This window comes from Chiroxiphia lanceolata, chromosome 2 (genome assembly GCF_009829145.1).
Source record: "Chiroxiphia lanceolata isolate bChiLan1 chromosome 2, bChiLan1.pri, whole genome shotgun sequence".
Lineage (NCBI taxonomy): Eukaryota > Metazoa > Chordata > Aves > Passeriformes > Pipridae > Chiroxiphia > Chiroxiphia lanceolata.
Window position 1 is genome coordinate 14,914,177 of NC_045638.1, and position 26,353 is coordinate 14,940,529.

Below are 26,353 nucleotides of genomic sequence, written 5' to 3' on the forward strand. Positions count from 1 at the left end.
TGAGTCACAGATCTCTCGTCCCTTCTGTTCACATTCACAGTTCAGAATCTCCTTCTGGATATTTGCCACCAGCCCTAACACAGTGTGCTGGAAAGCTGAAATCACGTTTCTTCCCAAACGCTCCCTGTTCTCCCCTTCTTTCCCAGTCTCAGTCAACAGCTCCACCACCTTATGTCCCACAAGCTCACAACCTGGGTGCCATTTTCAACTCCTCTTCACTTCCCACACAAATCCTGTCAATTTTATTCCCATTGCCGTTCAAAAATATTTGCTTTCTTTCTCATACTGCAGTTATTCAATCCCTGCAGTTCCTTGCCACTGGGTCTAGGGCATCCTCACTCTATTATTATTCCCTTCCCCTCCACACTGAAGCCAGAACTCACCTCTACCTGCAGAACCCACTCTGTCCTCCCCCATCAGAAACATGCATAAGGACTGACAGGGATGGGAGAAGCAGAATGGTGAGCACACATCTTTTAACAAAGTAAGGGGAGAGGAAAAAAATCTCTATTGGAAAAATACAATGCAAGTTACTAAATAAATGCTACAAAAAAGAACATTTCTTATGCAACCTACATAAATGTTTCTAAAAGTCTAGAGCCTTTCCCTGAAAATGTAATAAACCTGAGGTACTCTAAGTTCATAACCTTTGTGTACAAACTAATAGCAATTACCCTGCCTACTGAGTACAAAGAATTGCTTTAATTTTATTTAAACAATCTGTGTGGAGTGGCACCTATCACCATAGTAACAGAATACTTCATGTAGAAATTTAATACAACTTACATAAATCACCCACAGATCAAGCAACCACTGGGCAAAATTGCTCTCTGGATTAAGAGAGATGCAATGGGTACACTAAGCTCTTTTATTCTATCTTTCTCAAGTCATTTTTCATTTCCAATTATTTCTACCCTTCCTCCTATAAAACGCATCATTTTGCTTTCCCTAGGGATCTGGTCACATATTAATTCTTACACTGCATATAGAGAGTTACACTTCTTCCTTGTTTCTAAAATGAGCCAGTATACCATTAGGTCAGAAACTACAGCCAGTATTTTAGCACTGACTAAAATCACACTGATAGTTGCTCATATATCCCTCCGGAATTTAAGTGCTTACATGGTCTAAATTGAATTTCAGCTGTTTAGGTGCTTTCTCTACTTGGTGACATTCTCAGCAGGTACAAATAAAATCCACTGAAGCTATCAACAGATGAGAGATTGAAATTGAGGCAAAAATGGTCCATCTGAAGGAGAAAAAACAGTCAAAACACCGTTTTCTTCACACCTCTAAATAAGCATCATGCATTTAAACCTCTTATCTGTTATTACTGACATGTAAAATAGAGCTTGTAGCATGATGTGTTGTGCAGTTCTTAAGTTTTCAATGTCACTTCCAAGACAATTTAGAGGTAAATAACTTCTTAATTTTTCAATTCTGCTATTCCTCTAGTACTGCCATGAGAAAGAATTCTGGTTTATAAAACACAACTACAGCAAAATATTTTATGTTTCATATTTTGCCTAGGTAGCTATTTCACCAACAGAGGAAATGAAATTAACTGAACTTGAAAAAAGTAATGATATTTAGGTAAGTGGCATTTAAGGCTCAATCATAACTTGAATGTTTCATAATGGACCATCTGAAATGGTTTATGTATTTTTAATGGACTTAAGAAAATAAACACACACATGTTCCTGAAATAAAGATAGACACAACACTTTTTCATGTCTAAGGCTTTTACAGCCACTTAGCAACACATGGTTTCTGTATTTCACTACACTGAAGTAAAATCTTGCTTCACTGCACCTGGTTACAGAGATCATACTGCCCCTGGGAAGGGAAGTAAGTTTCCAAACTAAAAGAAATGCAGAGTCTTAGTCTTCAAATCTACTGATATGACCAACATAATCTTAATAGATCATCATTAGTCATTCAATTTGCCATTTACAAAGAATTACATAGCAAGCATTGCATATCCTCTCTTTGACTCTATTCAAATGGAAACTGTGGTGCCACTCAGCACACACTGACACAGTGCCCACAACAATCCGTCTAAGAAAAAAAGCTTTTATTTAACGGAAACATATGAGACATGAAAACACATTTTCCCCTCTGTCTACACTTCATCTCAGTTTCCACCAACTTTCTGCTACTTTCTGCAAGTGCTTCCATGAGTGCATGAGTTAACTCAACAGTCCCTGACTCTTTCACTGTCACCTTGACCCAGTCAGGCTCCTTTTCTTGGAAAAATTTGACAGCTGCATTGGTTTATCACCATATGCCCCATCAAAAAGACTACTCCTTTTTTCACAAATTATTCTGCTTTGTGTTTCATTTTCCCCATGTTCAGAGACTGTCAATCATTAATCTGGAAGAAAAACAACCAAAGAAAAAGAACTCCAAACAAGGCAACACCAACCATTTTTTGCTTTCTGGTCGCTCAGCTTCCTACATACTCAGCATTCTTTTCAGTATTTCAGTGGTTTTTTTATTTTGGTTTTTTCTTTCCCTCCACTAGGTAAAGAAACTACTTTCTCTAAGAATGGAAGAGAAAATAAAGCTAACAAATTCACAGGGCTTTACAAGGTGGTAGCTTCATAAGTTAGGGAAAAAAAATTCCACACCTCTTTACAGCATATATATCAATGACAACTAATGAGTCATCAAATTAGTAGTCCCAATAGACTATTACTGACATTTTAATCTTCAAGATATTCCACACCTAATTCCATTTCAAAAAGCACTTCAAAACTTAAATCAGAGGACAATATATCTATAACTAAGCCATTTCAAGGGGAAAAAAAAGTATAACAAAAGAACAGAAAGAAACTACCAGAATCATAAAAAGGCATCAATGCTAAGTACCTTAGGCACTTTTTACATTACATTAAATTACAGCTGAAATTTTCTGTAAAATTGTGCTATAGATAAATAAGCTACTCTACTATGAAAAAGAGAAAAACATTACTAAAGAGCATAAATTGAAACAACTTTGATGTAGCTTCTTGTAAACAGCCTCATATTTCCCACAATCCTTTAATTTCTATTTTAGCTTATACATTATACATTGACTTTTAAAAGTCAACTGCAAGAAAACAACTGCACAGAACAACATGTATCCAGTAACACCACAACTTCTGAGGACTGCTTTGAACTTTATGTAACAGAAAATCTTGCATAAGAGCAGCACTTGAAGGATACAAAGTGAGTCTGAATTTCTGTCAGCATTATTGACAATGAGCTATAACACTCTCATATGAACACCCTTTTGATGTCATGTATATAGGCAGATATTGCCTGGGTATTGTTTTCAAGGGGAGCTTTTGGTTCTAACTTTCCCCCACATCTATTTAGCTACCCACTCGTACACTTACCCCCTACTTGTGCACTTATCTAAAATGGGGGCATTTTGTATAAACAGTGTACTATGTATACATATACTTTAAACTTCAAGAATGTGGCCTCCTCATCATGAACTATTTTTATTTAAAAAAGAGAAGAGGGAGGGGAATATTACCACAGTAGGCTAACAAAGATTTTCCTGCAAGCATTTGATAATAGAGTTAGAGTGGAAGGAATAATGTTGAAAATTCAAATAAAAATCTTGAAAATTTAATATATAGCTTTTCCAGCAAACACGTTGCTTTGAAAATATAAACAAGCTGGAAGTGCAAAGCAGCTTTAATGAGGAACCAATAAAAGAGTCACATCACTAAACTATTAAAACCAGTTTATTAGCTAAAGATACCTGAGGTAATCAGCTGCTTGGTATGACTTGAAATTTAAAAACTTTAAGCTATATTTAGCAAGTCTTTAGAGTCCTTAATAACTAGGACTTAAAACAAAAGTGAGGAATTGTGATCGAAAACATTATAGGAGAGATACTTTGTAAAAATAGGAGTAAGGATATTATTCTTCTTCATTCATATATTTGACATTGTCCTTACCAAATGAATAGAACCATTTTATAATACTACATTTGGATTCTGAGTCAGAGCAGGGGAGCTAAGAAAGTAAATTTCCATTTTATCCTTTTAAGTGGAAAACAAGCCTGAACTTAATGTTTCTCAGTGAGATTTAATATGTGAAAGATTCCTCACTTAAAGTTACAGACATTTAATTACAAAAACTGAAACTGCAGTGGTATGCAAAAATAGTGCATTACTTAAGAAATAACTTGTGATGTTTTACAATAGCTTTTATCTGAAAAATAGCAATGGCTAAAAGCCCAAAAAAGAATACCTCCCTGGCACGGGAAGTGCGTCCACTGGGGCAAGGAGTATATTGACACTTTTTTTTTTGTATCTCAAATGTCTTTAAATGGGCAATAAGTTCCAAATCCCTCAGCTGATGCAGTGCAGAGCACACCGCCTCCCAAAATGCATCACTAAGGTTCTCACCCCACATCATTCAAAATCTGAGTTTACCTCCAAATGTTGCTGTGAGACAGCTGATGTCAGAAGTGTGCTCTGTGACAGCAATGCAAGACAGATACATGTTAGCCAAGTGACTACCCTCCATCTCCACCCCTGTTACAGAGAATTACTTCCACCACACAGTCCATCTTTAAAATGGTATTTAGGCAGAGAACTAAATGCAGCGAAGCTTCTATAGAGAAGTATTTACATGCCTACAGCCATGTTTCTGCTGAAGCACATTGCTAAGTAAATCCCACAAGACATTAAAGCTGCAAGATAAACATTAGTGGTTTTAAAACTAAATAAACACAGCAAATCATTGTGAAAGCTGATTAAGGAAAGTAAAAAACATGTGATGAGGGCTACTAATGATCACTATTTAAAAGCAATAAAAGAAACAGGGTGTTCAGCAGCAAAGATTTCTTTAAATGTCTGGTAACTTACAAAGTCAATATAAAATTAGACTTTTCAGATATTCACAAGATTTCCAGGGTTTCAATTCTAAAGAAGAAAGCTTCTTAAGTGAAACTTTAATGAGTTCCTAAGGAATAAAAGCATTGAGAATGATAGTAAAAGCTACCGACAGATGGCCTAAGAAAGCAAGATATTTTCTGTTCCTTACATTATCAGTGTAGCTACCGCTACTTTTCTAAAACCAGCACACTTAAAATGACCAGTTCCTGGCACTCTCTGAAGCTAAACAACCCAACTAAGTCAATAGCAAGACTTCATGAACACCATCAAGACAAGAGCATCTCACATTCTTCCTGATGCGCATTTGTGACTGAAACAATCCCGTTGGCATAAATCTCAATTCATGAATGAACCAAAGGCCAACAAATCACAGCCCAAAACAATCTCACCCCCCCAACCTGTTCACCCATAGCCCTTTAACATTTATCTCGTATCATCAAGAAAGAACAGGCCTTTTTTATTCATTGCAGAGGAAACAGACAGAACAGATAATGCTCAGCCTTTGATTCCTATAGAGAGGCAGATAGTGTAGGAGAGAAAGGCACAGTGCAAGGAAATGGTGGTAAAAATCATAATAGTCTCATGAATTTGTTTGTCTTTTTTTTTCCTCCAGTGTTCTACTGTAAGGGAAAAGTTGATTATAAAAATGAGCAAGAATGCAAGCCCTGAATTAAATAAGCCAAGGATGATGGTATCAAGAGTGAAAACCTCCAGGAAGAGGCTATGAAATAATATCCTAAAATCCTAAGGGGGAGAAAAAAAATCCCTAAACCAAAATAAAGCAGCTGCATAGAAGCAGATGATTAGTGAAAATGCAAAGCAGGCTATAGTAACTTGCAGTGCTCTGAAGGACTTGCTTCCATTGGCAAATATCCACTGCACACTGGCCTATCAGGTCCTGGGCAATGTGCAATACACACAGACAACTGAATGGTTAAAACAAAGTATGTATCTTCCTGCATTTTATTCCAGAGGTGTCCCTAAGAAATTATTATAACTTGAACTTTGCTAATTATTTAAAGGTAAAAGCACAAACACTCAATAGATTTTCTTAGACTTCATACTTATAAGTGGGATGTAATTCTGTAATTTTTTCTTAATTATCCATTTAGCACTGATAATAGGGGGAGACACAACTCAATATCACTAAATTCTATGAAGAAACACTGATATTACAATTAGCTACAAAAGGGGCAAAATAAATCAAGCAAGCCACCATAATTTTAGCACTTTTTACCCTCCATCTTGATTAAAGAATCATTTTTTGATTTTTGGTTAATAAATCTAAAGTTACAGTTTAGCTGTAACTTAAACAACACAAAAAAATCCTGATGGAACTCAGTTACTGGAGTTCTATTTTTAAATAGTACTAATGTCATAAAAATTCAGAGGTAATAAAATGTGTAGACTGTATATTTTTATAAACCTTTGAGCATTATAAAAAGCTGTTATCTGCTGCTAAAAGAAAAAATGCAACATTACCTTCTAGGTCTTTCACCAAAAAAAATTCATAAATTATTTTAATTCCTTTTAATACAAAAGGAGAAAGATTCCGAGAGAAAAAACACCTGTTGAGGTGATACTGAAAGATTGAATTTACAGTCTTAAGAAAGCACAATGAGGATTTTCGGTGTGCTCGATGGTCATAGAGAACCATCTTAGCTCAGCTAAGACATTTGAAATGCAACATTGGAATGCAATTGTTTTAAGCAGAGATCAAACCACATATGTTTGGGACTACTAATGGAATTTTTCATTATCATTCTTCTGACTACAGCCCAATTCGATTTCAGAGCATGTTTAAATTTAGACACATAAATGCTCCTTTTGACTTCAAACTGTAGATTCAGGAACTGCTTCCTGATTGGGGAATTATGTTGTTCTTGGAGAGCGTAAAACTGCTGTTCTCCAAAGGTATTAAATAATAACATTTACTCCCATTCACACTGAAAAATATACATAGAGAAATATTTACCTACACCATAGTGAATTAGTAGTATCATGGATAGGGGTGAATTTTTAAGAAAATAAATTGATATTGAGTTATTTCCTGTGAAATACTGCAGCAGTTGTTATTTTACCCACCTCCTCACCAATTGCGGACACATGAAAATGGACCAGGTGGCTCTTCCCCTAAATTAAAAACTAGACAGTGTTTCACAGCTACTTCTGTGAAAAATGACCAGTTAGGAAAGAGGAAGGGATGCTCTCCATGACTACTTCTCCCACCCTACTGATCCCTTCTCACAATTCAACAAGGGCACAACAGGCCACAGGCCAACAGACACAAAACAGATGTCATGCCAAAGGCAGCCAAGAAGTTGAAGGCCTGGGCTCTTCTCCCACAGCCGTCAGTGTGGGCACTTCCATCCCAGTTTGAGGCAGGCTGATGGGAGGAGCCCAGTGGGGAGCACGGGGAGGAGGAGTGCCAAAGGATGGACTGGCAGCATTACCCCTCCCCCCTGGGGCCTGGAAAGCCAACGGGCATCCTCACACTGTGTGGTCAATGGGGAGGGAAAAGCTCATGCTCCATTTCCACACCAAAATCCACACACAGAATTGAGGGTGAAAATCTAAAAGTGAGAAATTCGCATTTCCCAGGCTTGAACACACAGGACTAGTAATACTGCTTCTCTCGAACTCAGGTGGAAGGCAAACACAACTAATCATCAATGTTGCACTCATTTATGAAAGAGTTAGAGAAAAACGCATTTCTTTTATGAAAGGGAGAGTATCATCATACAAAGTCATGCCAAGAGGCCATAGAAGAAGTTTAGTTTTTCTTAGTTTGGACTGATGCTTCTGAAAACCAGAAAAAGTCTCGGCCCACTCTCTCCCTTTTTCTCCACTCTATCTTCTCAAGCGCAAACAATCCCTCAAATTTCTGCTTGGCAGCAAAGAGACTTTTCATTTCAGCAGAACAACACACAGATAGAGACAGATCTAAACCAGGGTGGGGTGGGGAAGGTTTTCAGGATTCCACTCCCAAATTAAGCCCGTTAAGCAAGAGCTTCTCATTATCTATTTCTGGATTTCTTAAAGGTAGTATGTACAAAAATGTATTCAAAATATTCTACCTCCGTGGGAACATGTGTCATCCTAACAGGTGTCTAGACGATATGAACTGTATGAAAAAGCAGATTACTGAAGTCCAATATACACAGACCTTTTGAACCAGACAGCTAATTAAAAATTAAAGACAAAATACAAGAAATTAAATCTACAAACTATCAACTAGATTTCTCAAATTTATAGTGAGGATATTAGACTAGAGAACCCAAGATGAATCTTACTATCAAGATATGCAGAGGCATATACATAGCACAACTCAAACTAGTATTATAAAACCAGGAAATAGAATTTTTAGGAAGCACTACTAAGTGCTAGTATTCCCGTAATTTGGTTAGACAGTGTAAAACAAAATTGCGTCAAGAAAGTAATAGCCAGTTAAAATTGACGAAAAAATAAATTGCTAAGCAAATTGTCTCATACCTGTTGTACTATTGTTGTTAGTTCCAGACAGAGCTGTATTACATTATTTCTTGTTACTGAGTAATCTGTGACAGCAGCAAAAGGTGATCTAAAAAAAAAAAAAAGAAAAAAAAGTTGAATAGTACTAGCATATATCCACTTGCAGTTTTTAAATTCCTCTTTAAGAATTCCATTTATAAAAACATTTTTTCTGACACTTTACTTCTGGACTGCCTTTACTCCCCCAGAAAAAGCCCAGCTTGTCTTCAGCATTTGTTTGGGAATACCCTTATAAAGGCAACCAGAGGCACTACTTCCTCTTGTGATATCAGTGGTGTCCAGATGTGAATCAGATCAGAAAAGCTTTTGGCTGATTCACTGGGATTCTTGGGATTTGATCTAATATCTGGTGAAAGTAGTGGAGGGACTCAGAATAAGTAAAATCTTTATCCAAAGGGGGGAATAGCATTTAGAGCCAGAGATGCATCAACGCTCAGAAGCTGCTGCAAAGCCTAAACTGGAAGCACAACCAAACAAGCCCACACACTATGCTACAGTCAGACCTGCTTAGTGAAATACACAGTGTAATCTAACATTTACAGACATTACCTACATATATCCTATACCTTAAAACTTTATATTAGAATGTTTAAAATGCTTGCCTACCTGGAAGCTTGCTTGCTTTCTAGAAGAACTGCTAAAATGTATTTAGTTAGTGAAGCTGGTAGTCATCTGATTTCTGTATTACAAGTCTCTCTTAATCTATAAACTCAACTTGTACTATATTCTAAATTCAAGAAGAAGCCAAACACTAGGCAGGACTGGTATCTTCTCTAAGAGGAGTCAAGACCTTGATTTCATCAGTGTTGCAGATGAGGTTTTAATGGACATTATTAGCATCACAAAGATGGCATTTCTCCCTAATATACCTGCTTCCAACATTTAAAACAAACAAACAAAAAGGTGGTAAAGAACGACAAGGATTGTAATGCCTGAATAAACTAACAATAGATCATGCAAATGTGCCAAGATCTCAAAACAATACTTTAAATGTGGCTGCCTTTAAATTAAGCTGGGTGACTAATCCCTTTCCCAGTTGCCTTCTTTCATCACTTCACACATATTTCTATATACCTTAAAGAGTTTTACATATTATGCTCTCCTTATTTAAGCCTAAAGACAAGCTTTCAGTACAAAGAACTCTGCTATAAGGAAGTCCAAATGATACCTGTAAATATAGTTCTACTGGTTCTAGTAGGTTTCTAAATTTCTTTTCCATATACACAATTACTGAAATTTTAGTGCAGGCAGATTTGGAACTGTCCATTAACAACCGACGTGAACTCGCCTGTCTGTGCTGGTTTCGTTTAGTGCTCTCTTTCTTCTCCAGGGCTTGCAATCCAGCCCTGAGGGTTCATAAGACAGAATTAACTCTGAGGTGCATACTCAAGTCTAGCAGCTTTAATTTGATGTAACACATCACACAATGACATATACTTTCTGCCTGTATTTTCTAGAGAGAAAAGAAGTATAAATAAAAGTACAGAAATTGGAAGCTAGGCAGAGTATAAGAAACATAAAAGAAACAGGAGAGTGAGGACTTGGTAGACAGCATGTGGGTAGGTTCCAAAAGGTGCCTTATGAAAGTTAGTGGACACAGATATACAATCACAATTCAGAGTCCAAGTTTTCTGCAGTGTATGGTACACACTACAGTGTAGGTACACACTACAGCAAGTCAACCCACAGACACACACACAGATTACTTCTGAAGTTCAGGAGACATATGAGCATAAAAAGTGGGATGAGGATAAATATGAGGATAAAAAGTGACTGAACTGCTTGGTTATGAATCATAATTGAGTTCACGAAGTGTTTGGGTAAAGATCTCAGATACATGGTGTGATTCTTGAGGTGTCCTGTGCAGGACCAGGAGCTGAACTTAATGATCATAATGGGTTCCTTCCAACTCAGTATATTCAATTATTCTATGATAAATGTGTTAAAAACATTAGTCAAGATGTACAAAAACATTGACATTTTTCCTTACAAAATGGTAACTGTTGAGGTTCTGATATCTACCTGAAACCTTGATTTAAAAGGTCATGTTCATTTAGGAACTCACTTTTATTGAAGATTAATGGAATCAAGCCCGCAAATGGTATTATTTTACTTAAAGTATGGGTGTTAATACAATTTGATCTTGAAATTACACAACCGAAATCTATTTGACATTTCAAGGCCTCCAGCATTTCTCTAAACAAAATCACACGGTAGGCTTTGGCTTCTAATACCGCATCATCTTCCTTCATACTTCTGTAATTTAGTTTGGTTTCACGGTTCATGAGGAAAATAATGGCATTTTTACCATCATTGCTCTTAGTGAAGATCATTCGAAATGCCCCAAATAAACTCTGCTGACATTAAGGAACAGGCAAAGGGACTGAGACATTATTCATTTTTGTTACATTGAAGTTAACACAGTGAAGACTTGCAACAGCATGTGAAGCAGACAGCAAGGGTGTCGGCAGGAGGGAGAAGACTACTAAAAATCAGTAACAAACGTAATATTTTGAAAAGTGCTTAACAACTTAGAAAGATAAGGAGACAGGTCCATGTTTTATAAACTTTACTCCTTCAGAAAATCTAAGGGATCCTCCAGTTGCCTACTCTGTAGGTCTCTGTAGCTTATAACCAACTCCCTCACATCAGTTTCTGCAGATGCCTCTCTGGGGTATTGATGCAAACAGGACCAGTAAAATTGCAATTCCCTTTTCCTCCCCCTTCCCACTTCAGACTTCCCTGGAGGTAATCTGCATGCACAACTACACAGCCACTACTGCATAAGCAGCTGGAGAAATGGTAGGGGCCTCTCTAAATATTTACTTCCAAAGGAAATATATTTTGGTATTTACATCCCAAGCCTCAACTTCAACAGTAGAAATTTAGCAAGACTTAGTATAACAATGTGCCAGCAGTTTCAATCAAAATATCAACAAAAACTCCATTGTAGGATCACTGACTGGATTTCATACAAGGTACAGTATAAAACACCAATCTGACAAAAAACCTCTATATTGGTAATATATCCATTGATTGTGTTTTTAATACAGCACAGTATTATTGACTGTGAACAGATGAATCAACTTGTATAAATGCAAATAAAGCCTACATACACTATAACTTTAGTTGGCTGCTAAAACACTTTCCTCCTCAAGGCACATACTAAGTATAAGGAATTCCCTGTCCAATCAGACCACTTCTCTCTACTTAAAAAAAATTATTTCCTTGGCTTGGCAGACCCATTTTATCAGTTTCCAATTTCTACTCTGTTCTTTCAAAGCCACATCTTTCACAGTCTCTTGGACCTTCAGTTCTCAGGTACCTCCTACAGCTCCAGTGAAGAAAATTCCCTGAGGAAAAAAAAGCAATTTTCAACATGTGTACTGTCCAAGTCATAGACTCATAGAATCAGCCTGGTTGGAAGGGACCTCAGAGATCATCAAGTCCAACCCTTGATGCAGCACCACCATGGTTACTAGACCATGGCACTAAGTGCCACATCCAGTCTCACGTTAAAAACCTCCAGGGACGGAGAATCCACCACTTCCCTGGGTAGCCCATTCCAATGTCTGACCACCCTCTCTGTAAAGAATTTCTTCCTAATATCCAACTTAAACCTCCCCTGGTAGAGCTTAAGACCATGCCCTCTTGTCTTATTGATAGCTGCCAGGGAGAAGAGACCAACCCCCACCTGTCTACAACCTCCTTTCAGGTAGTTGTAGAGAGCTCTTAAACAAGAACTCAAGAACTGCCTTGCACTGGGGCCACATGCTGCCCCACTTCCTGCTGTGACATTGACCTCAGTGTCTCATTGTCTCTCTCAGTCATTTATTTCCATTTGTAGAACCTTTTTTACTCAGTTTCTCCTGTGATTTGCTTGTTTTTCCTTCAAAACTAATTCTCTTTCTTTGCAACACGCACATGAAAACATCTTTGCAGCCCCACAGCACACCTACCTGACCACATGCCCTTTCCATTCATTTCCACTTCCAGACCTCTGCTGGTCTCCCCTTTTCATTCTTTGTCTACCCCTTCTATACCTGATATCATAAGGAAAAGAGATTTATACAATCACAACAATGCTTCTGCAAACACATGCAGGGTGTTTTTGCCCTTAGTCTCACCTTTCCTCCATCATTCTGCTTTCCAACTTTTGAAGCCATTAGTCATTTTCAAACCACTTTCACAAATGGGTGGGTAATAGGTATCAAGGGTAATTAAGTTCATACATGTTTTGTGATCGTGCATGCACCTGGAAAAGTGGGAACCTCTACATTTTTCCACTGTGCAAATCCACTCTGTGAGCCTTTACCTTAGGACACCACAGCAAGATGAAGAGCTTCTAAACACCTCATTCACAGGGAAAAAAAGATCTTACTTTTTTTTTTTTAACATTAAAATAAATCAACTTCAAGACCTTAGTCTATAGGACGCAAGGTTTTTCTAAGACAAGGCATGCCAGACCCACTGGTTCTTTTCACATTTTTTTTAAGTCAGTCTTTGACATAAATAATAACACCTCTGAAAAGTGAATTTCTTTATACTTGTGTAATTGTAGGCTGTAACACACATTCGGTGTGTACACTTTTATGAATTGAGACCTTATTAACATCTTTAGCAGTATCAGCATCTTTCAGAATGAAAAATAAAATTATATTATCTAACAGTAATTAATTAAGCCACCCTGAAGGATTGGTAGAAAAACCAGTCACATTAACGTAGTACAGATAATTCCCTACAGCCCTAAGAAATAATACAATTCAACAGCTTTTAATACTCACAGCTACTGATTGCACACGAAGGAATATCCCTCACAAACAATTAAAAATTTGTGAAGGAGATGCAGACACTTAGCATTTCTAAATTATCAATATTTTTGGCCACATATGCATTAGCCTCCTCATCTGTCTTCTTCATTTAAAATTCACTCAGGGGAACATGATACATAGAAATATCTATTTCACTTTAAAAAGTTGCAATTTGGACAAATACTGACTGTGATTAGTAAAAGCATTGCCCAAAATATGAATTAATCATATTTCACCACTAGTTGTAGTACTAAGGTATTTTATAACAGACTTTGTGAGGGGTTTAAAACCAATCCCATACTTATTTTAGCATCCTACCAAGAGAAAACATCCTCAGAGCCTTTTGATTAAACATAATAGTAGAAAATCTTTTAAAGAGAGAGGGAACCAAAGCAGTAATATAACTCAAAGTCTTCAAAGGTAACACATTAAGCTCAAATAAAAATCTGAATGTACAGTACTGTTGTATATATATTGTGCCAAATCCATCTGAGATTCATAGTTTTAGGCTTTCATGAAACAAAGATTTTATTTGTCTTTCTAATGCAGCTGCTTTATGTAGAATCAGGGAAGAATGCAGTAAAATTCACAGCGGATAAAGGAATTCTTTAAATGAGTGCTCTATTAAACATTTACAGCTGTTCCAGGAGCACAATACAGTTAAGTACCATAGCATTCTTAGGCAGCACTTACTGACAGGTTTGGCATACCATTCAAACCAGCATAAAGGAAAATGTATAAAGGAACCAAGCAGGTTTAAGACTAAAAACCAATCGACAGAAAGTGCATTATTTGTGTGGTGAGTAAAGAATCACTGAACTCTTTTGTTTTTGCTGAACTCTTTTGTTTCTTTTCGCTTGGGTTTTCATTTGTTTACCCCCACCATCTTATGTGCAAGCCAGATTTACCCTGTCAGGACAAGCAATAACCAAGCACAGTTAACAGGACTGTATGAAGTCTGTTATAAAGGAGACTCTAAACCAGTAACACTTTCTTTGTAAGTAAGAAGTTATGGGCTTGCAAACAATGTTCCTTTTCACTTAAAACTACAAAATAGCCACACCGTAAACATCACCAAGGCTCATTCACCAAAAACGACGAGGCAAAGAAATTCAGCTGAACACATTTTACTTATAGTGGAAGAAAACGTATGCATTGACCATGTCACCATGGTGAAAAGAGGGAGATCCATTTTGGAGTGGGGAACGTGTTCTGCTACCACAATGCTTTCATACAAAGCAGCCTTAGAGGGTGCACTGAAGCCGAACACCTAGAATTGTTCAGTCATAAACAAAGAGTGTTTACATCATTGCAGGCTACACTTCTCTGATGCATCAGAGCTCACAGCTTAAGGCTTGGAGGCCCTGTTCTGCTGTCAACCATTGAAGCATTCAAATGTCCTTAACTTCAGGCACAGATTTTAGCCTTGCTTTATAGGATTTATGTATACACATAAGTGCTTCACAGAATACTAGTACATTTAAGCCCACACCAAAATGATTTGCCCACCTGGGGTTTAGAATTAAAGGATTACACCCTGCTCCACCCCAATCTGTAAATGGCCCTAAAAGCAGACCTAGATTTGCTAGAAAGGCCTTTTACTCTGAAATTTTTCATTTTGTTACTTCTGTCAGCAATTTTACCCTATATTTTACATAACCAATAATTTCTATTTACAGTTGGGTTTTTTGTACATCTTCTTGTTCCATTCTGTTCAAGTATCATGTATCTAGACAGCAGCAGTAAATTAATCAGACTGATGCACATTTGTCAGCCTGCCTGTTAGCTTTTCTCTGGCCATAGCACTGAAAGACCTGAATACAAAAATCTATCTCCACAAGATCTTTGCTCCTATTTCTTAAACTTCAGTGCAATCTGCAGGCACAGTTTAAGTTTTCTATTTCCAAATGGAGGACAGTGTGAAAAACAAGGGCTACAGGAGAGTTTCTGTGAAAGACATATTGAATCACTGCCCACACAGATGGCTGAGTCAAACAGTACACTAAAAAAATCCAGTGGTCCCTGACAAATCCTATTTCATGACCATTAAAAGCTGTGACACAACAACAGACGCAAAATGTTGTAGCAGTTATCTCATGGGAAGTAGATTATATTTTCTCAAATTCTTAAGAGAAAAATAAACTACCACCTTATCTTAGCTGTCTTTAATGAAGACTCAAATAAAGCCCTAAAAGTAACCAACCCTTCCTCACTCCTATTCACTAAGTATGTGTTTGTAGTTTAGACAGATATGGTTCCTATTGTTAAGCTCCAAAACATTCTTCTTGATACTGCACAAGGTACATGGTATGAGGAGTTCTTGCTTCGGATAACATGGCCCAAACACTCCATAGCAGGCAGGAACAGGAAGCCCAAAAGCACAACTAAGAATTTTTTTTCTTTCTTAGGGCAGTCTGCAGGAAATACAGATTTCCAGGGATTTTGGATGGCAAAGACAATCAAAGTGTGGTGGAGGTGAATGAAAAGAACACATCAAACCAAGAACAACCTCGAAGATGACATCGGCAGAAGCCTGTGCTGACAGAGCAAGGAGAGAAACAGGAAGAGACGGAGCTAATGCAGCTGCCACCAAATGTCACCCCAGTTCAGGCTCGCTCAGGATCCTTCCTCTTCCACAAAAAGCATTACAGTTCTTCCTAGTCAAGACTACAGTAATGAGCTTTACCTGCAAGAAGCAACACTTTTACGAAGTGATTTTCGGATGAATTGTGAATGTGTACTCTAAGAACAAAACCTTACCTAGGATTAACAGAAATAAATATGTCTAATTTCAATTCCAATTAAATGTGCAGCTACTACTAGACATACTAGTGTACAGAAAAAAAATACTTTTATGAGGCTGGAAATAGCTTTACGTCACAAAGTTGCGACATGTTCATGTCGTGAATTCAGAGTACTGAACTCAAGAGTAATCCTACTTTAATTATACATTTTTTAAAAATTCCTCCCCAGGATGGAGTGTATCAGCCCTAAAAAAGGTAGGAGAATTTCCAGGAACCTGACACATCAGAGAAAAAGGAGGATTAAAGGTGGCATATAGTACTATTCCACAGAATACAACTTGTGTGAATTACAGGAGTAAAGACTGAAAGGAATACCAATTATTTAGCTGTAAATCTAGAAGGCCTGATTGACAGAATACATTATACTCTAATTCCTGAGAAGTATCACTGGAGATATATTGATGCCGAGTTGCTTTGAACATCAGGTAAGTAGTTTGTTGCTATGGCCTCCAGTGTGGCTTTCCATCAGCCTAAGAGCTACGTTAATACCAAGTAGCAACACATCATACTTTCACGAAAGACTCACAGTTTTTCAAGAAAGTATCAATCTTGTCAGGAAATTCACCTGGAAGAATTTTAAGATTAGGGAAAGCGTATAAAACAAAACATTATTAAGCTGTGAAGAACATAGGTTTGGCATGCTGAGAAAATAACAGGAAGTTAAAATTAGTCTACAAAGTTTAAGAACATAATCTATCAGTGTGATGACAGCTTTTTTACAGGACATTATTGGAGAGCTGTTTCATGCTCCTCAAAATCATCAGCCAACCTCTTTTGAAAATAGCTAGAATTTTCTACCAAGTTTTCCAGCTCCTAAATGAAACAAAACCAGAAGACTTTTAAAGCCTGGCAGTAAAAGCTACCCTAATTTTCAGTAAAACTCAGTCTCAATTTCTGACATACATCTGAAAGTAGGACTGCTCCAGGCAGAGACCTGGAACAAAGAGTGTCCTTGGACGGGTCCTGAAAGAGCCACAGTGAAAGTGTGCAAATCACTCAGCAAATCACGACTCTCACAGTCCTTTCGATAATTTTGCCTGGCCTAACAAAGTCCGTTTAGATTGTAAGTTTCCCACAGAAACATCATAAAAGAGAACTCACTAGAGTGACAAGTGAAGCACAACCTGTATGGAGTCATCACTATTCCCGACACATAAAAAACACATCATTGCATTTCTATGCAAGTTGGAGTTGCTGCAAGATGCTTTTTCCAGACATGACCTCAAAAACCACTGCATAGGGGCAGCCTAGTAGGGCTGTTACAATGGAGTGGACAACCTTAAGAGCCACTTCATTCCTCCTAATGGTTTGCTCCACCTTCTCAAACCCCAGAGATGGAACTGGTACCAGAAACCAGAAACCGGAAAAATAAGATTTGTGGTCCAGATTTAATAGTAACAGTGAAAAATAAAAGTAAATCTATGTTCCTTACTTTAAATAATTATTTTTTTTAGATCTTTCTATCTCCCCCTAGTGGTCCCAATACCTTTTTAGAAGGTATATAATAAGAAGAACCATTTTGATCTCCATATGTTCCCACTTCCTGAGAAAAATGCAGTCATTGGCCTGCCTTCATTCTAACTTGGGGACTTTACAAGGAAGAAAGAGCAAACCTTACCAATATAGCCAGATGCTCATAAATCAGAAAAGTCTTAAAATGTTTCAGGAAACATTTGTTAGAACCAGGTGTTAAAGCTACAAAGATCTTCAAAAGGAATTTCCTAGAAATCTGAAGCCTTATTTGGACACTAAAGACAGCATTGCTAAAAGCAGGCTACCACCAGGATTGCCCTCGTTAACTTCTTGGAACTCCTGGGTCTGATCAGCTATCATTTCAACTAAATGTAAAAGTACATGCAGTGCACAGATGTACAGTGACAGAAAGAACCCCAGCTTTGTAACTAACAGTCTTTAATCACGGTCACAGTTCCAGTGAGAAAAGACAAGGTTATTTCTAAACAGAAAGAAGTGGCAAAAACTAATCTATCTATGCAAAAGAACACGTTCTTCTACTGTTCTTTCTGTTTTAAAGCCCAGAATGATATGCTGTTCTCTGCCAAAAATTATTTTTCAGGGAGAAAAAGTGAAGCCTATGGGTATTCCAATTAATAACAGGTTAGAGACAGAGCTAAAAATATACTCCCATTTTTTCAAGATTCAATACTAGACTGTTTCCATGAGATTGCATTAATTCTCTGCAAATTTAATATTAAATATCTAAGCAGAAACGTAGGAGCCAACTTTGGGTACTCTGGGTTTGAAACTTGGGAAAAGGCTAGAAAGGGAGTAGAAAAGACGGAGCAATGGTAGCTGCAATCTCCTGAACAAAACAAAGAGCTTGCAGTTCAGCTTAAGAAATGGAAAAGACTCATGCCTCACCTAAACCATTCATATGGAAATCATTTATGGGACAGAAGCCAGTTTTCCTCAGGAAAATGAAACATAAAACACACACCAGTAAAACTAAATAATTCTGTTGGATTTTTAAAGTTACACAAAGATCATACTCTGAACAAAAATTCAGCTGTTGGTTACCATATAAGATACACCTTTAAATCAAGACAAACATTTTAATTTTGCTGATGAAAGTTCATTGTGATGCATTTTATAAAGACATACAGATGAACTAATTTCAACCACTTCAGGAGTTTCAATGAGCATCTTAAATACTTCCATATTACTCTTGTTATAATTAGAAAAACATCACTACAAATGTAGCAAAGGGGAGCACTTCAGTCCTGGTCCCAAATACTTCCAAGGTAACAGAGTTAAAAGTATAAGACAGTTCCTATTGCCTCTACAGTTTCAGAGGTATCTCACTGCCATTTAAAAAACCTAAAACATAACATGCATGTTTTTACACACAAACACTCTGAAACTATATATTGACACCTACATAATAAAAAGTATGATTACAGTTTTGTGAACTTGATAGTATCAGAGCAATGAATCTGAGTTATGTGTGTCAAAGGGTTGTTCTATATTAATAAAAAATTCATATATAACCTAAATATGTCATCCTGTTGACTTATTGTATTTCCAGATATGTGCAGGGTTATAGTGCATTTGGAGGTATTGAACTGCTATCTGACATGCATGCTGACATAACAAAAAAAATTGGCACAAACATCTCCTCAGAATATGTAAATGAATTCTGCTTCCATTTAATGTCTACATTACATTTTGTAAAGAAACTGGGGTTTGTGCATGTGCGTGATCTGGTTACCCATGACACATTTGGGAGTTTTTACCTGTCCAACCAAGCCAGCAGACTTTTAGCAGCTCCAATCAGATCCACTACTGATGTCAAAAAATCATTCGGTAACTTGCGACTGGTCCTTCCATCATAGTGACCACTCCTTCTCCTCCCAGTGATGAAGTTCTGCAGATTTTTGGCAGATGCATTCAGTTTGTGAGAAAGGGTTTTTAGATTTTCTGTTTCCAAACCATAGTTCTGCATTAAAAAAAAAAAAAAAAAAGACCAATAAAATAAAGTTAGCTTTACAGATGTAGAAGTACAGAAGGGAGTACCAAGAACATCAAGACTGCTCTTCTACATCAAAACTTAACCATTCCTAATAATTAAGGTAGAAATACACCCACTCAGTAGTTTTCAAATGTATAGCATGTTCTGTTTCTGAAGTGCATAAAAACAGAACAAAAGAAGAGCAAAATTATGAGTGATCTTTTAGCTCGTTTCAAGTGCACTGAGAAAAACATCTCAAAAAGAAGAAAAAAAGCTAGTCTGGAAGATTGTTTTTCAAAGCAGTGCATCAGTCTCAGTAAAACACAGAATCATAGAACAGTTTGGGTTGAAAAGGACCTTAAAGATCATCTAGTTCCACCCCCCATTCTATGGGTAGGGACACCTTTCACTAGATCAGGTTGCTCAGAGCCCCATCTAACTTGACCTTGATCAGATGGTTCGCTCAGTAGATATGATGGTTAGGGATCAGTCCTTACAATAATTCCTAAGATCACACTTGGCATGAGGGCTTGCAACTAGCAAAAGCATGCAGTGTGGACACGGTGTGACACTAAATTGTTTGTGTTGGTTTCAGACATGGAAGTACATTCAGTACCTCATTTTTATTCTTTCTGTCACTAAAGGACCATCAGAATCACAGACCAGAGAACACAACACTGCCCTGCTCAACCTCTGGGTTGCCCATTTAAAGTCAAATTCTAAACTTTACTTCCATTTAAGAGACAATTTCTTAAAGTTAAATTAAGTTCCTCAGCTGTGCAGCAGAGACATAATTATCCAGAAATATTAACAAATAGTACTTGGAAATCCTTCAGAAGTACAAATGTTACCAAACAGCACTAGAGAATACCCTGATTTAATGTTCAATTACAATACAATATAGTAGGATTCGTGATTTGTTATTTCTATAATAGATTTGTTTTCCTCATTCATGCAAAGAGTAATAGAGTTATTACAAAAGAGGTCTTATTTTGCCTTTGCAAGGGAATAAGCAATTGCACAGACTTGAGCTTAGTATTACTCTAGAGAATGATGGAATTCTGAAGGTGTTCCTCTCTTTAACCACATCACAGGGTGATAATATGGGGTGCTGACAACTTGTTCAGTTGACAATGTAAAAGGTTACTTACTATGGAAGGTGGACCATTTCCTACCACAAATGATGATGAATTAGGATGCCCAAAGCTCCTCAGACGCACACAGAAAAATCTACTTCTGAATGACACTCCCTGTCCTCCCCAGCTCTCCTCCTATGCCCCCAGTTTGGTCTCCATACTAATCTGTCCACAAGAAGAGATGGTAGAAGAGATGAACTTGTAAATGCTAATTTAAGACTGCTGAAGTTTACTCACCTCTTCTATAAGAATTGGGCAGGTGGTGAGGTAGTGATTGTTTACAGCAGTTGTCAGGCTCCTAATCCAAACCATCTACTAAATGAATTTAATCCTCTTTAATGACACAGGCTGCAGGAACATTATACAGAAGCTAGTCTTGGTGAGCCCCCAGCCCTCCCACAACATCCACTCCCAAGCCAATGGAGATCATCACAGCAGGGAGAGACTACAGTACAGGGCTTGTCTGCCAGCTCCTTGTGCCTGTAAACCAAACACACTTTGTGAGGGAGCTGCTAAAACAACCACCATCTTTTGGAAGCAGAGGATGCACTGTGGAATTCAGCCTAAGGGAGCAGTGACCACACGCTAAGGTGCTTTAAAAACCACTACTGGAACTTCTGTGAACATCCCTGTTTTGAGCAAGGAAGGCTTTGCAGGCATGTTTCTCAACTGCACAGTTTCTGCACAGGCACTGTCCTCTTCTACCACACTTGGTTCCCAATTAGACAAATTGTATGTTTGGGCAGCAACTTTTCTACCATGTAAATATTCAAGAGCAATTATACAACAGATAAAATTAGGTTATAAATAAAAAATTACAAGATGAAAACAATTAATTGGGATTGAAAAGTAAAACATACTTTATTATGCAGTTAAATGGCTCATAACTAAAAACTTATTAAATCAGTCTGAAGTAAAGGGATAAACATCAGATAAAAATAAGTCTGTTTTCTTCTGCAGTTTTCTGTGGTTGCTCTGGCTGAGGGAGCCTGAAGGAGACAGAGGAGTGGGTATGAGTAAAAAAATAGCAGATTTGTCCTTATTTCATTCTGCTTCTTGAGCATCTAGCTCATTTTGGCAAAATTAATGGGGGAAGAAACAAATAAAAGATATCCAGGACGATATGATAAGTTGCCAAAAATGTCTTACAGATCAGGCAAACCAAAACCCCACCACAAGTGAGCCCCACGCAACATGACACTCACATCCTTCTAAGTGAAGTGGTTAGATCACAAACTGCAGGCTGGACACAGGGCTTCTATGGGTCTGCCTTCTGTCCAACACACTGAAATGCTGAATTTCTTAATTCAGGGGTATGTTCCTAAGAAGCTGAGTGCGATTATACAAATATAAAACCAAGGCAGGGGTGTGCATGGGGAAGGAAACAGGTGAGCCCAAGGCCCTGCTTGCCTCGCCAGACACGCCCCACATAGGGCCCATGGCTGGGGGAGGCACAGGCTGGATCACAATGCTCCTCAACAACCCCAAATTATTTAACTATGTCTTTTGCCATCCCCCCCTTTGTCACCTTGTGTGCACCTCATCTGCTCAGACAGGCGGGTGCTGGTTCCCAGCCTGCGCTGGAGTGACATGTCCACCCCAGCGGGAGTCTTGGCAGGCAGCATGCACACAGACCTCCAGTCCCACCAGAAAGTAAAGCATCAGCAAAACAGAAAACCTGCAATATTGAACCAAGCAAAGTAACACTCAAATTATTTTATACATAAGGAAAACAGGCTGCCTTCATGTATAGGCTTCTTTAGAAAATCAGCTCCTAAAAAAGCTTAGTGGCTTCTTGTTATCACCTAAGTGATGGCCACCCATAGCCACACTCTTTTTCATATTGTTTTTTCACCGTCAGATACGAGGAAAGGAAGAGGCAGTGTTAACAGACACAAGGCCTATTTTCACACATATTCATCAAATGTGTATGTGTGTGTTCTTTAACATAAAAACTCAGCCTAAGCTACATATAAAATTTAGTCTTACATAAGGATGGCACTGACGTTGGTAAAGCCTCCATCTGTAATATGAGACAGAGAAAACCAGAGATTGAAAATACAGAGATAAATTTCAGGCAGAATATATTTTGGGGTAGCTGTATTTATTGAAGCCTTCTAGGAAAAGGATCCTAAAACATCAGCCAAGCAAACAAAATCCCTGCTTTGTTTATCACTAATATTCCTGGCCCACATTAAAAGTGGACGGAGTCACATGTTGTGAAAAAATACTGCTTAAATAAAAACTGCCAAGTATAATAATACTTTATATGTGATAATATATTATTAACAATATGGCTTTCTTAGAAATGCACTGCATTTATTTTCAAGTACTGTAAGAAGATAACTGTAGGCAAAGGAGACAGTTCTTCATTTTCCCCTAGTCTGCATTTAGCCAGCACTAACACAAGTTATGCTTTCATTAACCAAAATAAATTCACAGTCACTGAAAGAATCACAAAGAAATCTCTGCATGCTTGTAGAGATTACGAGAAGGGATGCAAGTCTACACATCTGCTTTCTCAACGAGAGGCCAAAGGGCAAGAGTTTTTTCAGACACCCTGCCTTAACAGAAATGGCTCTAATGCAGTCTCTTCTGGCAATCATAAAACAAGAACTTGATGAATCTAAGCTACACAGAGTAATAGCTTGTCAGCAGGTGTTCGAACTAAAGGTGGTGGGAGCTATTAATAGACATCTTACCTGCTAATTACTTTTCTGTGGCTTCATATGACAGTGTGAGTGATGAATTGTAGCTCTTTTCTTCACATGCTGACAAGCAGCAGCTCTAATCACCACTGATGAGTTTTGCTCAGTTTTTTTGTGAGAAGAGTCAGCCTAGTCCCCCTGCCAGCCCATCTTTGCATCAGCATCACATGGGTAGGAAGAGAGTTCAGTAATCCCATGGGGAAGTAAAGCAAAATTAGCTTTACTTGGATTATCTTGATGAATGTTCATTAGTTGTGTTCCCTGCTTCCCTCAATGAAAATAAAAGAAATTAATAATAATAAAAGAATCAGACCTCATTTCATCTCTTTCGCATGTTAAATTCACTTGACTTGCTGGTGGGGAAGTGTGTCTGACACTGTCAGCAAAGCTTAAAAAGTAAAGTGTTCCTAATTCAGACAGTGTTAACTGTCTCTGCTGGCTCAGAGACAGTGTCTAGAAGCTGCCAAGACCTTTAGTTTTAGGGTATTTTTATACTGCCCATTGCAAGAGCAAAGACGTCTCAGTTAACAAAAAAGGCCAAGCTCAGATCTAAACACACTGCAACATGCAATACAGACATAGCCACCGTCCCATTAACAAATCCAGAAATCCCCTAGAAGAGAAGTCTCCATCACAACTTTTATGCAACCATGAATACCTCTATGTCACCAAGCACATACATCACATCAAGTTCAGTGATACTGTTTGGCTCCTACAAACACTCCAAGACAGAGAAATGAGTATGTGGTCCCACTGCCTGCTTCCCTAAATCACTATTTCTTCTCCTCAGCCCAGAAAGCTGCGAAACCAGTGGAGAAAAAGGAATGCAGTGACCAGTGCTAACTCTTACTGAAGAGACACAAGATGGGAACTGAAAATAGTACTGCTAACACTGGTGCTTGGAGGCAAAAAGAAAATAAAAACAGTATCTTCATTAGGCAGGCAGAGTAGATAGCAGTGCTCACATCAATTAATTTCTACTGCCTGTATAAATTGGAGAAGGTAAAGGTTATTTTTTGTTTGGTAAATGTCTGTCATCACACACACAAACACTGTATTTTAAAGAAGGAAAAATATGGCAACCTTTTAAGAAGACAAACTTTATAGTCTAGATGGCTGTGCTGAGTAATAAATTATGTGTAAAAAAGTCCAACTTCTCAATTACATTTGATATCTCTCAGTAACATGGATAACTAACACAAAGATGTAATAATAAGTTTTCTTTCTTATGCAATAAAAAGGCTTTTTCCACTTATTCACAGGCTGAACACAGGAGTTTTAGGCAAGAATATCATATGGCCACTAAGAAATTTACCTAAAATCACCTCAGGTTAGCTTAATTCTGCTCCTCACTATTTTTCAATGCTTTCATCTTCCATATTTATTTCTTGAGTATCATTTCTTTGCTTTTAACCAAACAGCCTGGAAACAGTGAAGTTCACAGAATCCTCATTTCTCAGGAAGTCTAAGGAAAATTCTAAAGGAATAATCAAAACAGCATCATATAATACCACAGCACGTGGCAGCCACTTCAAAACCATACCTTAAAATTTGTGGCAGACAAAAATTCATCAAGAAAAGTTCCAAACTTCGTCTCCAAAGTTGTTTTTAAAAATGAAAAAAAATGCATTTGAACCTCGTTCTCCAAAACATTTGGCTGAACACATCCCACAAACTGAGGCAGATAGCTTACCAGCTTAAAGCTGCTAGCAACTGATATCACAGCTTGTCATATGGAAGGTGCCTTATGTAACTTTATACCTCATCAGATCTGCCTACAACATATATTTCTAACGGCCCTTCTTCCAGCGTCACAAAATGCCAGCACTAAGGTTATCTCTCCTTCAAATAGCACTGACATATGGGGTAATTTAGAAGTGCACAACACATGATCCTAACACATTTGTTTCATAAACACAGAATAAGTAGATAAGAACAAAAACCCAGATAGCTCAAGTATCATTTACTGCAATTATTAAACATACACTGATTAAAAGGCAAATGGTTTCAAAGAGTATAAATATTTGTCCTAAATGTTTACAGACAGAAAAAAAACTCAGGTGCATGATACTTATAGCCCTGCAGAACCTGGGAAAGATTCACAATCATCATCATTAACCCCCTTCTTGAAAAATGCCCTTCTTTTTCTACAGCACAATCAAGCAACACATCAAAAAGCCAAGCCCTGGTCACGCTTTGTAGCACTCAATAGAGCAATTATATAAACTATTCTTCTTACTCTTATTCAATCAACAGACTCTGAAACACCAAGTGCTCATTACTTTTTTGTTTTTCTACTTTCTCATGTAATTTTGTCCTTAGTCAAGTGCTCTTACTTCTCCACAATTGAAACTACTAGTTACCTATTCAGTTATATGCTTTTCACAAAGTCTTAAGAAGCTAACCAGCAGTTTAAAATATTTCTTTAAAAAAAGGAATTAAGTAATTGTTATGAACACACTACTTCTTTAAAACATTTTACAATGTAACAGCTCTTTTCCTTCAGTCTGCTTTTAACTAGGGGGTTAGATTTTTATAAAGGTTCCTTCCAACCCAAACCATGCTAGGAGTCTATGAATAAGGGCATGTATTTCGTAGTCACCCAAAGCTTCAAACATGCCAAAGAAATATAAAATATTTAAGAAAAGTATCTAGGATCCATAACTGATTCTTGAGACTGGTGAGAGGCAGGATGTTCACCCTTTGCATACAGACAGATTCACTGTCTTTGGCAAACCACAGGGTTTACTGCATTTCGATGTAAAAGATGCTAACGCATTTTTAATGTGATCTATATGAGCTATCAGAAACCCTTTAATTCCTTAGCTTTATTGATAGAAACCCTTTAATTCCTTAGCTTTATTGATCTGGTCATGGACTTCAGTGTTTTCCTTCTCTGCAGTTAAGCCAGCTCAGGCTGAAGACAGGAAGGCATATGATATATAGAGCAGAACTTTAACTTGCAAAGGGCAACAGTGAAAAGGGTAAGTAATTTTTCT

The 26,353-nt window shown here is 37.6% G+C and overlaps 1 protein-coding gene across 6 annotated transcripts in view; it reads right to left on the reverse strand.

The window, feature by feature from the left end:
- The window catches only part of CNKSR2 (connector enhancer of kinase suppressor of Ras 2), a 207,560-nt gene that overhangs the window by 138,318 nt on the left and 42,889 nt on the right, over positions 1-26,353 (reverse strand). For all 6 annotated transcript variants that reach the window (XM_032680902.1, XM_032680900.1, XM_032680899.1 and 3 more), the window contains exons 3-4: positions 19,296-19,498; positions 8,391-8,478 (exon numbers count right to left, since the gene is read on the reverse strand). In XM_032680902.1, coding sequence (XP_032536793.1) covers positions 8,391-8,478; positions 19,296-19,498 — 291 coding nt within the window. The remainder of the gene's footprint in view (positions 1-8,390; positions 8,479-19,295; positions 19,499-26,353) is intronic.